Source organism: Anguilla anguilla, chromosome 9, assembly GCF_013347855.1.
Source record: "Anguilla anguilla isolate fAngAng1 chromosome 9, fAngAng1.pri, whole genome shotgun sequence".
In the NCBI taxonomy this organism is placed as follows: domain Eukaryota; kingdom Metazoa; phylum Chordata; class Actinopteri; order Anguilliformes; family Anguillidae; genus Anguilla; species Anguilla anguilla.
The window spans coordinates 17396486-17415249 of NC_049209.1; the positions used below are offsets into that span (position 1 = coordinate 17396486).

The 18764-nt window shown below is 42.7% G+C and overlaps 2 protein-coding genes across 5 annotated transcripts; one reads left to right on the forward strand and one right to left on the reverse strand.

Moving 5' to 3' along the window:
• Nucleotides 1-1808: 1808 nt before the first annotated feature.
• Nucleotides 1809-4338, forward strand: zgc:153704 (uncharacterized protein LOC767759 homolog). The gene is made up of 6 exons (XM_035431652.1): nucleotides 1809-1904; nucleotides 2067-2200; nucleotides 2407-2486; nucleotides 3654-3767; nucleotides 3888-3989; nucleotides 4097-4338. The coding sequence occupies exons 1-6, from the start codon at nucleotides 1809-1811 to the stop codon at nucleotides 4114-4116; spliced, it is 546 nt and encodes a 181-aa protein (XP_035287543.1). The 3' UTR covers nucleotides 4117-4338.
• Nucleotides 4339-4401: 63 nt separating this feature from the next.
• On the reverse strand, nucleotides 4402-17834 carry LOC118234838 (zinc finger X-chromosomal protein). Of its 4 annotated transcripts, none has more exons than XM_035431630.1 (8): nucleotides 17026-17834; nucleotides 15815-15897; nucleotides 11883-12218; nucleotides 10882-11025; nucleotides 10288-10425; nucleotides 9160-9294; nucleotides 8926-9075; nucleotides 4402-8750 (listed from the first exon to the last, which is right to left on the reverse strand). In XM_035431630.1, exons 2-8 carry the CDS (start codon nucleotides 15879-15881, stop codon nucleotides 7501-7503), a joined length of 2220 nt encoding a protein of 739 aa, XP_035287521.1. In that variant the 5' UTR covers nucleotides 15882-15897; nucleotides 17026-17834; the 3' UTR covers nucleotides 4402-7500. The 4 variants fall into 4 exon arrangements, with proteins under 4 accessions (XP_035287521.1, XP_035287522.1, XP_035287523.1 ...); XM_035431631.1 differs by lacking the exon at nucleotides 17026-17834 and adding an exon at nucleotides 16444-16636; XM_035431632.1 differs by lacking the exon at nucleotides 17026-17834 and adding an exon at nucleotides 16147-16385.
• Nucleotides 17835-18764: the final 930 nt, after the last annotated feature.

An 18764-nucleotide genomic window follows, 5' to 3' on the forward strand; every position in this document is an offset into this window, starting at 1 on the left:
ATTCTAGTGCAAGCTTGCCTCTGATTTGTCTGCTTTACACCAAAACCACCAATTTTCTCTCCTGAAATCATTGAGAAAATGCCACAAACTCCAAAATATTTTACCAAAATATTTTATAGTCATTCTTTTTATAGTATTTCTTCAGAAAAAAAATGTAATTATAAGGAAACCGACCTCACAAGCCTCACTTCTTGTTGTGCAAGTCTGGATAAATAAATACACCACAAACCAGTTGGGGGAAAGGAGATGGGGGGCAGTGGATGGAAAAGCACTGAGATTCAAAGCCACAGTCAATTATGTGTCAGTATGTCATGACTGTATACACTGTATATAAATAAGTCTTATGATAATTATGCATGATTTTAGTTTAGTGATACATATTAGCCTGTATTAGGTGTGCTCACTCTTCACTGTGCTTTTTTCCCAGTCTCAGGCATATGAAAACCACTACAGGGGAAGAGGAAAACTGCTACGAGGGAGAGCTCCAGGAAACTGCCAATGATGTGATAACATCATGAATAAACTGAAATATGTTTGTACAGTACATTAGCATGTGTTCTGAGGTTCTGTTCTTATCCTGACATTGGTTAACCTATCCTGGTCTGTTTATCCAGGGAAATGCTGACAGAATGATTCTGCTCACTTCACATGGTTATTTACACTAGACTGAATGCAGGAGGGGGAAACCCTCGACCTTTTGTCTACATTTGTTGGCTTGTTTAGTTTTTGTGGTGATGTGGCATTTATTTGACACCTGGGCCAGCATGTGATCAGTGCTGGGCTGGTAGTTGCCAGAACTTTCGCACTATCAACAAACACAAGCGGTGACTACTACAAGTATCCCATGGAGTGTCGTGTATAAGCATCAAACTACTTGATCTGAAAAATAGCTCTTTTGTAATCCAGTTCATCTCCCCTATAGATTTACCAGGATCAACCCAGTCTGAAACTGGGATGATCCACAAAGCAGAATAAAAATCCTGAGAAGCTCTGTTTCGTTTCCACTTGAGATTATGCAGATGCACAACCAGACATCTCTGTTGGAGGGGGGCTAATGGAACTCATGTCATGTTTTTTTCCCCCTATGGGAACAAAGGCATTGGAAATCAGCCAATGGAACCCATGGCTCAAAAATGCTAACTGACTTCTGGGTATTAGGACAACAATCTCTAACACTCTTTGGGTCTCAGAAGTCTGATGTAACGCAGAGCTAAACCTTTACCCATATATTTTAAACGTAAGAAGACAGCTCTGTTTAAAGGGAGGGAGTTTGGCGTCATTAGAAGGCTCACCAGCTTGTCACCTGTCACCAGTCGTACAATCACATCAGCTGCTTTCGGACCTACAAGCTATGTATTTGGTTTCATCTGATTTTGTTCAAAAATGTCTTTTCTTCCACGATCTGTATGTCTTAATGTCAAATTCATAGTAAAATATTGGCTGTGTCCCAATACGAAGTCAACTGCCTTTGAAGGCAGCATTTGAAGGCAACATTTTCACTATTTTTCACACTTGTCCTTTGTAGGCATGTCTATGTCATCAAAAAATGTGTCCTTCTAAGGAGTCTTATTTGGGCTAAATTTGAAGGCAGGGTCTGATGCATCCTTCACAATAACATGATTTTATTTCATGATAACACGTTGTGTTTCTGAATGGCGTTTTTCTTTTCAAACTCCCTTTTTTGAAAAAAGGGGGGGGGGGGATTTTTACCCAATGTCCTGGTGTGGCTATATATAGGAGAGAGGGCTAATCCTCATCATTCTACCAAAATCCTGCTGGCTTTAGAGAGAATCCACACTGCCGTTACCATGACTGTCACATTACTGAGAATACTGGGGTCCCTGGTCTGCATCCTGGCCACCAATGCTGATGTCATGCCTCAGAAGGATTTCAGTCTGCAAGCGGTGAGGTCCACATTCTCTTAGATTGAGATGACACCGATTGAACACTTTGAAAGCACATAAAGGAATGGACATACCACACAATTTGAGGACCATTAGCATAAAAAGTATGAATGTTTACTGCAGTTATTGAATCCAATGCAATTCTTCTGTGTTATGTTCCAGATTTCAGGGAAGTGGTATTTGATTGGCTTTGCCACCAATGCCCAGTGGTTTAGAAAGGCTGACATGAAGATGGGGACCGCCCTCTTGATGCCAACCACAGAGGGTGACCTTGACATCTTCTACTCAAGCCTGAAGTGAGTATGGGTCCATTAATTATTCTATCATTGCATATGGTAGACTGACACAGCAATTTATATTAACTGTATATATATATATATATATATATACACACACATATGGCAATTCATCTCACTAGCAGGGCCTCTGTAGGTTTGTCCCTGCCAGTTAGGATAGTATTACCCATTTGAAAAGACATGCTGAGGACTTGCATTTTCACCAGATCTGATGGCTCCTGCTGGAAGATGACTGACTTGGCAAAGAGAACTGACATCCCTGGGAAATTCACCATTCACAGCCAACGTAAGTCCAGAATACCTTACCTATTGATAGACCCCTGAACTGGCCCTAACATCTCAAGGGCAGGAGTATGAGGTTCCACAAAACTGTGGCTACTTAATATTTATAGCTGGGACGACAATATCCCTAAATATTTAAGTTTTCATTATTATTTTAATTGAAAATGCAGTTCAATGTTCAAATACATTCACATCCTTTTTCATTTGCGCCACGGACATTAGTCACCACGACTAAACACGTGAAACTAGAAGAAATTAATAATAAATAAAAACAATATCCTGTTCAGTTAAAGGATTATTAAATGCAGCGAAAACTACCAGCAGGTAAAGTGTTCGGAACACGAATAGAACTCGTTACTGACTCGAGGAGAAATCAAACAGCCTCGTTTCTGCTGAAGAAGTTTCATGACTACCGCAGAAACAAATGAAATAGTGAAGCATTAGTCACAACTAAACACGTAAAACTAACTAGAGAGGAAATCTCCTTGAAATAATAACATGTTCGGTTAAAGTATTCAGTTAAGCTGTCAGCGTTGCTCGTGGTGCAAGACTAGCTATTTTAAATCAGAGACTGTAAAAAATAGCTGTTTTAAATAGCTCGTCAACGACCACTCAAAGTTCACCTCGATGAGCATTTCTTTATTTTAAAGTGCGTCATGGAAAACTGTTATTTTAACAAACAGACTCGATGAGAAATCAGTTTCGTTATTTGTATTATGTTTATATCAAACATTAACTCAGACAGCATGACAAAATTGCTTTCTGACGTAGTCACTTTTCTAAAAAAAAAAAAAAAAATTTTTAAGTCCCGGTCATTTCCACGACTATGTATCGTGTTTGGTTCTGAAAGAAACTTGGATTCACCTTCCTGTTTTTCAGACAGAGCCTGAATTTGTTTATAATCTGTCTTAATTACTCACCCTTTCGGAATTGACAGGTAGCCGTGTTCATTTGCGGTGATGGTTCCAGAACTGCATTGTCATGAACTGATGCATAGTGTTTGGATAAGTGATTTAAGAGCAGAACGTTTGTTCATGCATGAAAAAAAGATCTTGCTTATCGATTTTTATAATTATCGATAAATTGACGTGGTCCCAGCCCTACAATTTTTAAAAATTTTAATCATACAACATTGCATTTGTGTTGGTTTAACTGTTTATTTTTGTCCAAGGCCGGGGTAAGGACAATGACATGCGAGTGGTGGATGTGAAATACGATGAATATGCCCTGGTCCACATTATCAATACCAAGGCAGGGGTATCCACTGTGCTGAACAAGCTGTACGGTAGGAACTCTTCTCTCCCACCAGGAAAACATACCTGAGCTCCACCCATGAAAAGCATGTGTGTCATGCCAAAGAGTCCTCTGTTGTGATTCTAGTCTGATCCGCCTGTCATGGTTTCAGCTAGGAGAAAACATCTCAGCCCGGAGGCGCTGCAGAAGTTCACACAGTTCTCCGTGGAGACTGGAATCCTGCCGGAGAACATTGCCATCCTTCCGAAAAATGGTACGGTCCCGCAAACCACTCTATGCCTTTTCTCTCCAATACGTAAGCTCCCTTTATATGTACAGGAACAACACTCACCTGACCCTGTTCAACTGCCCCATTTGCAGATGAATGCCCTGTTGCCTGAAAGGAAAGCAGCTGCCCCATCCACTCCCAAGTGGTTTACATTCTTCACTTTGAATCTTACTCGCTGCATGGCTTTGACTGGAGACTTCAGTGCATTACACCTGTCCTCATAGTGACCTGCCGCTATACTACTGGCCAGACAACTCGATCCACAAGCTCGCAGGAAGCACCATCACTATCATTTTCCCCCAACTGTATCACCAATAAAGCCTATTTAACTTTCTACTTTAGTCCGAGTCATTAGCCCCATGGTCACAATACTGTGCCCAAGTCAGACAAACATTCATCCAGGAAAAATAATCTGCTTTTTATTATCTTTTCTTTACAAATATGTCAGGTTACACCTATTACAATACACATTTCTTGGTTTTTGTTGTCAAATGTATACATCAACAGATTTATTTTTAAGATCTGTGTACAAAACCATAATTTAAACATTATATAATCCTAGTTACACTGAACTATACAATAGAACATTCAACAATAGTAAAATAAATACAATTAAAAAAACTCAAGGATCACATGGGAGAAGCGTTTTCAAAACCGAGATACAGTTCTGAGTAAGTGCCTGATTTACACCTGCACTGACCAATAACACCAGCATATGAGACCAATACCTGCCCTGACCAATTACATTTTTTTTAAAGGAGGGGCAATAAACAGTTCAGCAGGTTTCATCTCTGCTGTGAATGTCTATGGTACCACAGATATGCAAACTCTCAGAGTGGCTTCTCCAGAGATATATACAGTATTGCAGCCTATTATACTATAACTGCATACATTTTGCAAATCAGTGCTCATAGTCCAATTGAGCACAGAGCAGATCTAAGGAGGTCTGGTGGGTGTCATTGTGAAGTCAGAAGAAGTGCATGTTGGGAATGCTGATGATGACAAACGTGTTGGGAGTGGATTGAGAGGAGCAGTATTAGGAGCACGCACACATACGCAACACTGACATGCTGTACAACATATTAAAAACTAATCCCAGAGGTTCACGCTCTACACTCACCTGACGAAGAACCAACACCAACAACTGTCTTTGCCTGCTGAGTCTACATCTCTGAAATGTATAGAATACATTTTTTTTTTTTTCATTAAAAAATTCCAAGTTATAATATCAACAGAAGAGGTTTCCATCAACTAAAATTAGCACCAGGTCACATAGAGAGGTTTGCCAGATAAACAGGCCCGGAGGGGGAGGGGCAGCCCCTACAGTGAATGCAGGCTCATTGCCTCCTACCCCTAAGGATCCAAAATGATTACCTCTTATCTCATACACACACAAGGCTGTCACACACACAGACACCAACTCTCAGCTTCACAGAGCCATGTGCCCAGAACAATACAAAAGGAATTAAACACCAGAAATGAATTAGTCCATTTCACTGCAATGAGTGTTAAGATAAATGATAAATTTGCAGTCTATTAGCAAAATTGTGAAACCCTGTGCAGTACACACTGCTGTACTTCAGTTGACAGAAGGACAGTTCCATGGTGGCTTTCGTACCTAGTTCGAATATAATGGGCCAATACACTTTAAATAGTATGCCGTGACGTATAAAAGGTTGGCTTGGATCAAAGCGTGCAACAAACCTAAAAGCAACATACAGTACTCACTCATCCATTGTGGTTGAGGATTACGGCAAAGCCTTAATGTAACTCAAAGTTCATGCTGGGAAATTGATCCGTCCACTTCCAGGAAAGTAACCAACTGGGTGTGAGGTAGCCTGCAACAAACGTGATTGCCTTACCCCACTTATTAACCAATAATCATTACCATCAGGCTGCCAAGTGATCTGGCATACTGTGGTATTTTACAAAAAAAAATAAAAACTGAAATGGTGAGAAAAGGGGACAACTGTGGTGAACATGTGACATCAAACAGCTTCTGTAAAAATGGGTGGACAAAAATGTTCAGGGCCCTTGGAAAAGGTGATAAAATAGACTGTTCGCTGGAAAAAAAGAAATTATTTCTGCAAAGCTGCAGAAAATCACAGGTAAAGATAAACTTTCAAAACTTCCACAGAAGAGAATTTTCTTGCCTCATTGATGTATTTCTAACAGCTCTGTAGTCAGTTGTTATAAATCGGTAAGTCTTTTACAAGCAATTAGGTTTCCAAAAACAAATTTTCACACTGTGTATGTTGTTTCTTTAGCGAGCCATTTTTTAAGAAAATCAAGGCTTTGCAGTGGCTCTGTGGGTAAAGGTACTAGTCACAAAGGTAGCCAACATAATAGACACAACCCTGGGCCATATCAGTAGCCCATTACAACCAAGAGCTCCACAGCCAGAAAACTATTTGTCCTGCTAGGGTAGGGTGGGCCTAGAATCAGCTCAGGTAACTACTGCGTATGCACCCACCCCCAGATACTTGCCAAACACCCATTGACTACCAGTTGTCATGAAGTATTGCTGTGTCTCTTCCCCAGTCGGCATCAGCTCACGTACTGTGCTATTGTGCAAGTTGTAGTGTGGAAAACAGTAATTTAGCTTGTGGTCAAGTATACAGGAGGGCCACATGCGATTAGGCTGCAGTGCTACCTGTACAGATACGGATGGCATAGAGGAGATCCGAGGACATAGTTCAACTGCTGATTCCAAATTGGAGAGATCTGAAGCAAATCTAGTTTAATAATTTGTGATCTGAAAGTAGATCTGAAAGCCACCTGGTGTGTCCTCATGGAAGTATCCAATGGTAATTTACATTTCTTATTGCAAATTATACTTTTTTGCCCACATAAGGGCCTTCATGGTTACAACTTTGTGATGCACAATTTGTGGCGATGAAAAACAAACACAGGAACCAGTTCACTAATAACGTTCCTTTATAATTACCTCCTTGAAAACATATTGCTCAATATATTTGACACCGATTTGCAGCCTGCGAAATGAAATGACTAAATGTACTCCGCGTCCTAAACAAAAAGCCACTCGCGAACACCAGAATGGAACCCAGACACTGGTATATCCTGCCATATACACTCCCACCCGGAGGCCACATAGCTAAAGTGCAAGACCATAGAGGGCGATTCCTCTCGACTCCATAAGCCTTATTCGTTGTACAATTTTACTTTTCTTGCAAAAAATGTATACTGCAAATAACACATAACAATCAGGAAGACGGAATTCATAATGATGATTCAACGTTAAGAGAACGCCCAGGGATCCTGACCTGGTGTTCCGCGGACACGATCCCACTGTAGCCATGCACCTGGCGTCCCAACACGCTCGCTCGCATGCATACACGCACGCACGTAGCAAGGGCTGGGCACTGCAAGTCCACAGGTGAGGCCTCTTATGGAGGCCACACTCATGCCGCAGGTGTGCTAACGCTAGTGTGATGGATGTGTGTGGTCAGTGTTTTGGGCAGAGGCTCCAGTGCGATCACTCCGTCTGTACCAGGTCCTTGTGGTGCCGCATGATGTGCTGGTTCTTCTCGGAGGGCCGGCGGAAGCCCTTGGTGCAGAACTGGCAGCGGTGGGGGTAGTCCTTAGTGTGGATCGAGATGACATGGCGCTTGAAGCCTGAAGCGTCACCCGTGCTATAGTCACAGTACTGGCACTGGTACACCCGCCTTTCGCGGTGGGCTTTGGCCCCGCCTTTAGACACGCCCTTCTTAGTCCCCGTCGCGGGCGCCGCCGTGAAGGGCTTCTTGACGCTCTTGTCCGTGAAAGCCGGCGGCTCCTTGGTGTGGACAGACAGGATGTGGCGGCTGAGCACGAAGGGGTCGGCGATCTTGAAGCTGCAGTGGCGGCACTGGTGGAGCTTCTTGGGGTTGTGCGGGGCCGGGTGCGAGGCGCGGTGCGAGGCGGAGTGCTTCTTCAGCTCGGACGGCCGGTGGAAGCCCTTGCCGCAGACGGCGCACTTGTGCGGGTAGTCCTTGGTGTGCACCGAGATGACATGGCGCTTCAGGTCGCTGGAATTGGAGCTCTTGTGCTCGCAGTGGACGCACTGGTGGGTCTTGGCCTCATCGTGCGTCAGGGCGTGCTGCTGCAGCTCCTCGGCCTCCGGGAAGGTCTGGAAGCAGCGCTCGCACTTGAAGGGCATCTCCTTGCTGTGCTTGGTCTTCACGTGGGTCTTGAGGTTGGAGGAGTCCGCCGACTTGTAGTCGCAGTAGAGGCAGCAGTAGGGCTTCTCGCCCGTGTGCGTGCGCATGTGCTTCTTCAGCTCGGAGGGGTGCCGGAAGCCCTTGCCGCACTCCACACAGATGTGCGGGAAGTTCTTGCTGTGGACCGCCAGCAGGTGGCGGTTGAGCAGGCCTTGCTCAGCCGTCTCATAGTCGCAGAACTTGCACTTATGCATCTTGTTGGCGGGCGGCGTGACCTGGCTCTTCGAGCTGCACTGCTGCAGCTGGTGGGAGTAGAGCGCCGCCTGCTGGTGGAACTCCTTGCCGCAGTCCTCGCACTCAAGCGGGGCCTTGCTGCTCTGCGTGTGCACCTCCATGTGGTTGTGCAGGCTGGCCTTCTTGTTGGTGGTGAAGTCGCAGTCGGTGCACTGGTACTTCTTCCTGTTCAGCACCTCCTGGTGTTGGTTCCTGGTGTGGCGCTTCAGGAAGCCCCGCGACTTGAATTTCTTGCCACAGAGAACGCAAGGGTAGACAGTCAGTGGCTGTCCATACGGCCCGATGATGATTGCTGGGGAGAGAATGGGGAGTAGGAGTAAGTCAGAATGAGAGATGGAGGGGGGGGACAGAAGGAAAAGGAGGGAAAAAGGGGTGGAGAGGATGGGGAAAAGAAAGAGTTAAACTTAGTTCCAGTTTATACAACGCCTCTTGTACAGAGTTCAGATCGGTCCTCATCGGTTGCGCACCTGTCTGTATTTGGCAGGGCTCAGCCCGTCTCTTGCTGCGCTGCTTGTTGGTCTTGTTGACGCTGCCGGACTCAGCGCCAGATTCATCGATGTGCAGCAGGGCGCTGGCCGCTCCGTTCCGATTCTCGCACCCCTCACTCTCATCCACTCCTGCTGAGCAAAGGCACTTATCACTGACCAACACTGAGGGCAGGCGAGCGAGCGAGCGTGTGTGTGCGAGCTCACAGTACTGACCATAGGCAGCAGCCCAGGCCATAGGCATGAAGTCCTTGTTGAGAGCAGTGTTGTCGTAGGAACGGTCTTGTGCCACCGCATCCTCCCCCCCAACCACAACCTCCATGTACACCTCGTCTGCGATCTTCGCCACACCTGTGCAAACACACACCGCTTAAGCACACCCGCGCACGCACACACGACACCCTCCCTCATGAACCAGGGTTTTCCCAGGGCTTGGAAAACTAGACATGGCAGTAAGAACACAGTTAGCTGATGACATAATGCTGCCTTTTGTGCCTTATGGCTTAATTACAACATCATACTAAATCTTTATAGCAATATTGTTCCACACATATTTGTATTTACACCTCTATTATTAGAGAAAGAAAACCATATGGAGATTCACTGCTCAGAATCCAGAAGTGGGTGGAAACCTGGCAAATGAAATTTAATATAGCTAAATGTAGTTATACCGGTGGTAAATAAAAATATGAGCCAGGAATGCTTTATGGGAGAACAAAATTTCTCAACTTGAAAAAGATTTGGGAGTAATAGTTTAGGTTCCAGGCATTGTGCTGAAGCAGTAAAAAAAAAAGCCCAACAGAATTATGGGATATACAGCCAAATGTATTGAGTTCAGTATAAATCCAAGGAAGTTATGCTTATATGACCACACAATTACTGTGTGCAGTTCTAGGGACCATACTACAAGAAAAATATAGAGGCTGTGGAAAAGGTTCCAGAAGGGCAACTAAACTGGTTCCTAGTATGAAAGATAAAAGTAATGAGGAAAGATTTAAGATACTTAACCTCTTCAAGTTTAGTAAAAACAGACTTAGGGGTGATTTGATTGAGACTTTTAAATTCATAAAAGGGATTACCAAAGTAAACTACATGAGATTCTTCAAGTTGAGTTCTGTAAATAGAACTAGGGGGCATAAATGGAAAATTCCACACAGACATCAGGAAGTATTTCTTCACACATAAAGTGGTCATTGTGTAAAACAGCAAGGTCATGAACTAGAGGCAGAAACTGGTATGTTATGTATCTTATTGAACAGAGACAGATATCTCTATCAATGTGTCAATGAAACTCTGAAACATGCATTCATTCCCGTCTCTCTTTTCATGAGATGAATGACTCACCGAGGTCATCCTGGTGCGGACGTGCTTCACTCACAGACATGTACACCCTCTTCTCCCTGAGGGATCGCGCCGAGCTGTCCGCCAGGCCCACACCCTGCTCACACTCCATCACACTCTCACTGATGTCCACAGTGCCTCCTGCATATATCAGACAATTCCCATCTGTTAAGCACTCTGTGGATCAAACTGTGCATCTTGCCAGATTTACTGCACAGGGTATATTGTACCAAGCACATTTACCTAGCACAATGCATATGGAGAGCGGAGTCTTCAGCTGCAGTAGCAGACCTGGGTCAAATACGTATTTGTTTTGGATTCAAATACTTTTCTACGCTTTACTGATCTTATCTGGTGTATTGAAATCAATGAACTACTCTCAAAAAGTGCAAACCCCGGCTTCAGGTCATAATTGCAGGCTCAATTACACCAATCAACAGAGCACAGAAAAGTATGTGAATCCAAAACAAATACGTATTTGACCCAGGTCTGTACAGTAGTCATGAGAAGGGGTGTGCCTCTCTAAAGGGTTCCCTCAGACTCTCCCCTCTCATTGGTCCAAAATGTCTCTCTCACTGAGCCAAAAAAGCTCCTTACCTAAGTCCTCCTCCCCCGAGTCGGCCTTAAAGATGTACACCTTGATAACCTCCTGACCGTCCTCCTCCTTCCCCTGGTCATCGACACCTCCTTCTGCAGTCATTTCCGCCTCATCGCTCTGTACCATCTTATCTGGCTCATCAACTGGGAAGAAGGAGGAAGTGGGAGAAATACTGAGAGTTTAGCTAGCCAATCCTGTGCGGGGCACACATCATCATTCCTGAAATGGACTCCAGTTGCACATACTGAAAGGAGCCCATAGCACCCATACCACCCTATACCCGTATCAAGCGCCTAAGCTAAGCAGGTCAGGGCTTGGTTAGTACTTGGACAGGCGACTTCCGGGGAATACAAAGTTGTTGGTAGAAGAGGTGTTGGTGAGCCAGTAGGGGGCACTCTTCCCCCTGGACTAAATTTAAAAAATCAACTGACCCAGCGCTGTCCTTTGGATGAGACGATAAACTGAGGTCCTTCTTCACGGTTGCCAATTTTTGAAAGATGTTAACCCTGGTATCCTGGTCAAATTTCCAGGAAACTGGCTCTCTACATCTGGCCACCTAATCGCTGGCTACAAAATCTGATGCATTTCTACCCTCTTTGATTCCCCAGGTTATCACTGCAGAAGAGAACTCAGTTGACCAACCTGGTTAAGTAAAGGCAAAATTGAAAAATTTCAAAACATTTTTTAAAATTCTGAGTAATTAGACTGAAAGAATATAGTTCTCACATTTTTGAGCATAAAATCTAGCACATTTCCTGTGCAGTTTACTTTATGCAACCTTTTTGGACATAAAATAATATGGCATACTTTATCTTCTAATAATTTAGGACAAGGGAAACCGACTAATAAATAAACAATGCAGGAGAAAGCAAGCCATGGTAATACACAATATATATCTGTAGTACCATCAACTGGTGCTTAATGGAACTGCTACACACATTTAGTGACATTGTGAGACAAAGGGAAGAGGGGATGAAAGAGAGGAAAGGAGGGAACTCACGAGAGATCATCAGGTAGTCCTCGCAGGTTTCTTGGTCTTGCTCATGGTCAAGCTCGCCGTGGGCAGGGCAGTCTGCCACAAGCACCTCCTCAGGGACCACGTCTACCTGCAGCCCTTCCCCTGCTCCTTCCAGTGACATCACACAGGTCTCTATGGCGACCTCCTCCTCATCAGTGCACTGCACGTATTCGGTGACCACGTCCTCGATGGCGTCCTGGATCACCAGCTCCTCTGGGTTGAAGCCATGCACTGCTACTTCCTCCCCATCCACCTCTGACACAAAGACCGTCTCCTGCAGCTCCACCAGAATCTCTTCCCCCCGGGCATCCCCCTCATCTACATGACATGAGAGACAGACAGAGAAAGAGAGTCACCCTTCTGTTCATCAAAACTGAACCAGAAACCAACGGTTTTTATATACACAAACATCCAAAACCAGACCAGGCAAGCCTAGTTCAGCCGGACTCTGGATACAGCCTGTGGTGAACACTGTCAGAGACTGGAACCTTGGAACCATACTTTTTGTCCATAAATGGTAGTGGACCCTCTTTCACTTATGTTCCAGAACATACTTCCACTTTATTTCAAGTCAAAATGATATCATTTTTTATTCACTTTTTTAAAATCAATGACAAAACAATCAAGGTATGGTAAGTTCCATAACTAAACAAGGTCTCTGGCTATCGATAGCCAACTAAGCTAACTTCACTAATAAATGGACCTTAGCTAAGTAGTAAGTTAGCCGTTGGTAATCTTTCAGCACACGATTAAATGTTAGCCACATGTAACTAGCGACTGAGCTATAATATAGAAACTAGTTAGCTAGGAAGAGAACGCTTTTGGGTGTGCTAACCTCATCCAACAAATATACCAACAAATGTTAATGCACTAACAAACAAAGGCTAATGCACCAACAAAACATCTAGTAGATATTTTGCTCTGGCTAGGTATGTCAGTAGCCTTGAGACACTGTATTGCAGACTGTTGGAATCGTGTCTCTTTCAAAGACACAGCAATTGCAGCATTCATACCAGTCAAGCTGTCACAAGTATGCTAAAATGCTCAACTGACATACACTAGCAAAAATTCCCACTTTGTCGTCATATACAGCAAAGTTAGCTACCTTAGCTAACTCTGCCGTATATGATGATAGAATGGACCTACACAGCTAGCACAGGCAGTGGGTTTCGGTCTGTTCTAGTCTGCCTGGAGGCATGGCAAAATTCTGTAACATAAGCACGCATATTCATAAACACATTCATTCTTTGTCGCTTTCATTTTTAATTGCATCTTTATATAGTCTAGCTTTGTGCATCAATTGCAGCAAAGTCGTATGCCACTCCAGCCACGTTTGCACTGAGATGTGTCCATTACAAGCACAAGAAGCACACATTAAACAAAATGGTGCTTTACAAACGACTTAAGATGCAAACATGTTCTATACATTTTGTTAAAAAAAGTAAAATACCTAGTCTTGATACTATGCTTTTGATTGCCTTTGGAGTCTGTTATTGCCATTTGTTACCATGAGGACCAGCGTTGTGCTAATATAGGTCACGGAAGCCATTATGAAGCTGAGAAATAAGAAGACAAAACAGTTAATATGATTAAGAAGAGAGCACTGGGGAGCTCAGTAATCACAAAAGGGGCATGGTAGGCGAAGAAAGACCTCTACAGCTGATGACCAAATAATTCTCACCATAATGAAGAAAACCCCCAGAATCATTCTTTAGGAGGCAGGCAGGGATGTGCCAGTGACTACTGTCTGAAAAAGTTGTCTCATGTCACCAAGCATCACACAAGCCAGAAAATAGATAGACTTGTGTTCCTGGCTAAAACTTGCAAGAGCAGCCGAGCAGCCAGAGAACAAGTTTGCCTTACAGAGTCAGGACCCATGCACACCAACATAAAAGGGGGTACACAAGGAAAAATTACTTTGAACTTAAATAAGCCATTTTTATGTTAATTTGCATTTTGTTGTGAGTGCTTTAGCTCATTCAGTTTGCAATACTTCTGTATGTGTATCCCACAGACCCCACCCAATATTTTCAATCTATTGAAAGAAATAGTGTGTACAGGGAATCATTTTTGTTTGCTGTTTACTTTTGTTTTATTCTATGTCATTGTGCCAATGTGCAACAATTTGTTTTCATCTGACAATTGCATTTGTATGTTGCATTTGGTGTTACTCGTATTGCACACGGTTTTTTTGGAACAATATTTAGCGCCAGCATAGGTTTGTCTGAGCACTGTTATTGTTTTATTGAGTCAAGCCCTAAAAGAGGTTATGCATAAGTTGTACACATCTGTTTGCACAAAATGCCGGCTGTTTATATAAGTATATGATTGTGATTGAAAATCACTCTGTCTAGATAATGCACCGACTATGAGACATGAGGCAAAAAGCTTAAAAATATCAAGATATTCAGTCCAAACTCATTGGACGGTGCTTTATCCAACAGTAAGACCATGATCTCAAACATTCTGCTAAAGCAAAAAGTTTTTCAAAGCCAATAACTGGAAAATTCTTGACTGGCCAAGTCATTCACCCAATCTCAATCAAGCTAAAAAATATGTTTCATATGCTGAAGAGAAAACTTAAGGCAACTAGCCCCTGAAACAAGCAGGAGCCAAAGATAGCTGCAGTACAGGCCTGGCAGAGCATCACCAGTGAAGATACTCACCTGGTGATGTTTATGGGTCACATACTTCAAGCAGTCATTGCATGCATGTTGGAAAGGTAGCATCCTATGACAGCATCACGTTGAAAGTCACTGAGCTATTCAGTACAACCGATTCTACTGTCAATGTCTACTGTCTATGGAGATTGCATGGCTGCATGCTTGATTTTATGCACCTGTTAGCAATGGGTGTAGCTGAACCCACTAATTAGAAGGAGTGTCCGTATACTTTTGGCCATGTAGTGTATAAGTCTGTACAATAAGTGCCTTTGTGATGCTTAATTGCCAGCAAAGGGCAATAACCGCATCCCTGGGTACAACAATGGAAAAATGTTAAATAAGTTTGCACCAATCCTTGTTTGCATTTAAAATTCTGAATTTGTAAATGTGAAAGCTCAGTAGGCTAAACAACTGTTTACGTTTTACTGCAAATAGTAACATGCCCTGATTATTGAACAAAACAATACCCTTTTAAATCTCATGGTTACAAGCATGCGGAAAAGACTGTAATAGACGCACACTCACTGTAATAATTCCTTATGATGAAAAGCTCCCATGACAATACAACAGGAAACCATGTTTGTGTATTTCTGTCGTGTGATATATGGCTATGGAAAATCATATTTGTAAAAATAAACAAAGAGAAATGCCAAGTACTTTCCAAAACCATGAAAAATACATACAAGCACTTTCATACCCACTCTAAACAGTGGGAACCCTGAAACGGCTATTTTGTTTCAGCTCCTTGTTTTCTTTACATAATTAACCCCAAATTCTCCAACAACAGTAGACTGCAGTTGTGGCACCACAGTAACAAGACTGTTTCCAGGAGCCTTGTTACCAGTCTTTGTTCGTGCCCAACTCAAAATTTGCATGCACATGGTGCTCTGATTTAGCCTAAAGTCTGGTTTATCCATCAAGTCTGTCACTCAGACACACCAATTCTGCATATAAAAGGAGATCATAAATTGTCCTAATCATGTATGAATGCTCTCTGAAATAAACAATTCCCATAATCTGTCACAGATTATAATAATTTGTTTATTCTTTTTACACAGGAAATTAAAATTGTTTTCGAATTCCATGATATATGAAACACTGAGATTGGCATTTGATTTGTACCGGATGGATTGAATATGATATTAGGGAATGGACTGATAATCATAATTTGTCACATTTCACAGATGGATCTCTTTTTAGATGGAAAACAATTATTTTTGTAGATATTTATACATGGAACACGACTGGTACCTGATCCGTGGAATATGATCTTGGGCTCTTGAGAGTGCAGTGCCAGCCCTGTCACATCGTCATCCATCCTCCTGACACCACATCTGTGCGAACAAAGCAGCCAATCACATCAAAAGAGGCATGGCAGCCAGCAAAAACTATGGACATGACAGTATACTGTAATTATTCAAAATCAACTCAAACAGCTTAATTGGCCAAATTCTCACTGAATATTTCCTGATTTGCTTAGGACTAATAATAATATAACGTATTCAAATGTTTTGTTATTATAAGGCAATATAAACAAACATTCGCAATAATAAAAACGGACAAGGCAAGAAAACAGATTTTACCATTCGATGCTGCTTTACAACGCATGGAAACATGAAATAACAAGAATAATGTGTCGTTTAATAATGTTAGGTTAATATCTAACTACTGTTAGCCAATGCAGTTTTGCCACTCAAAACCAAGTCAGATCCGTTTAAAAAACCAATTCCTCTTAGTGCATTTGTACTGCAGCGCTATTATGTCTTTCTTTTTTTAACCGAAGTAACGATAACGTTTATGTTGGCCATCTAGCTCTAGCAAGCAAGCGATCGTTATCATACGGAAGCGACAATTGGCTTAGTACTCAATAGCTAAGTTACCTTTCGCTAACGTTACGTGCCTTTCATTATTCCTGCCCCCGCCCACACCACACAGCGAAAGCACCGAAACGAACGGTTAGCTTTTATAAAATACTTCTCGGCGCGTAAGCCATTTTTGGGCAACCTAAATTTCCGTTTAAAATGGCGTTAATGTTGCTTCCTCTCGTTATGTACCTAGGTACATGGCTAACGTTACACAGGCGCCTTCACAAACGCACAAGCGCCATCTTGCTTAATATAACCATAATGGTCATTGTAAGAACAAAATACTACTAAGTTAACTAGCTGCATACTTTCTTAGTAAGGTTTGAATTTTTACGTAGCGAAAACATTCCACTTAGTTAACTACCAAACGTTTTTAAAATTAATGCACCCATCTCAAGGAAATTCCCCATTTCACGAAGGCCTTGCGGCCTCCCCGCGGCCTGGGCCCGCAAAAACAAAGAGGCCTAATGTTCTAGCCCGCCTTTCGCATCTCTAATAACCGTAGAAATAAAAACGAAACGAAATACGAATCACACGACGGAGTAATATGTGGAAATTTGCGATGGTATCAAGCCGGAAAAAATGTGCACAGCTCACCAGATATCGGTTCGTTAAAGGACGGCCTCTGTCTTTCAGACGCTTTCCCAGGCCGTCCAGGTTTCCCCAGACTTGGGCAAAATTCAATCGGGAGTTTGTGTTGGTGGGGCGGGCCGCTGAAGCTCAGGGAGGGAGGGGCCGAGTTTTGCGGAGCTCCACTGATACACATTGACGAGCAACAGCCCCCAGCTCAGGCAGCGCCTAACCCGCCGTCAGCACGACACGTCACAGCCTGAGAGCCGCAGGAAAATGCGGAAGGGTCTTGAAAGAGCAGTTGATACAACTCGTATAGCTACTACAAGCAGGCCAAGAATACAGAACTACAGTCTATGTTCAGCAGGAATTCGTATTATCATTTGGCTGACCAACATGGCTATTTTTAAGAGTGCCTTAAGTTCCTCAACTAGCAGCCAAAGATGTTTCGCTAGCTAGCTAGCTATTGTCGAGTAGATTTTATTTCGAAATTTTAAGTTTGAAATAGAAGGCCAAATTAAAATATAGACAAACGTAAAACGAGACATTCACGTTGGTTTGTTAACCTTAGACTAGTTAGCAAATAGAAGCGATCGTGATGGATAGTTATAGGTAGCTAACGTTAATGTCCTTAATGTAAACGCGTAATGTTAACAATTATATTAGCTAGCGTTTTCTAATTTGATGGGGGTTGTACATGCCTTCGGTTAGCCACTGGATAGCGTAACATTAGCTAGTGTTGTAGAGTGTAGTTTGTGAATGATCCACCAGATTGGATAGTTAACCTAGGTTATCGATCTGCCAACCGAGCTGTCTCCCAAATTGTACCGATTAGTTTGTTATGAATGTTGCGGCCTAGTTTGCTAACTAAACAACATTTTTTTGCTGAAAGTGTGTAAAGTCAGCTAGTTGGACAATGTTATACCCTGATTTATTCAAATTAGTAAATAACGTGTTCTGCTAGCGTTTGGTAAATCCAAATAATGAACAACTGTCGTAACCTCAATACGGTTGTCCTTTGCCTGATAGCTGCTGGTCTGTCATCGGCACGTCTATCACCCATAAATAACTTGCTGTAATCGTATTTGTGTGATTTCATGGTTCACATTTCCGAATTAACTGGAACTGTATTGAAGGTCAGTTGTAACCAAGCACAATTTGCAGAGCCCCCAGTCAGTTGGACACCGCATAAATTAGTTACCTGTCTTGACAATAAACCCAATTTCTTGTAATGCATACATGAAAATGCATTAACAAGTGATTCTGATCGTGTTTTACAAAATAAACATAGATTTATTTCTTAGGTAGGAGGATGTGTGTTCTTGAAAGCTGAAAACCACTGCTGTCTTTGCATATCTCAAATGACTGAAAGGAGTTGCTCTAAATTTGAAACAGTAATATAATGCAAACATCACTTACCCTTAGGACAGTGCTTGAATGTGTGTGCTCCTTGGTCCTGATGATCTGTGTGCTTGCTTGTGCTGTATGTATTCAACAATGTGGTCAGTAAAAAATGTTATAAAAATAATTTTGCTGTATTATGAGTAGAGCTGGGACTTCATGAGGATGTGTCATGGTCTGCAAAAACATCAAATCATCAAAAATATTCATGAATTTATAAATTTAATTTAACACGTCTTTCACGGGAGGACAGAACACCCTGGAATGTGGGTTTGGGAAAACCCTTTAGCCGTATGTAATGAAGATGAGCTGGCGATCACCACATGGGGCAACCTCTGGCATCTGCCTAGACATTAATGTTTCCT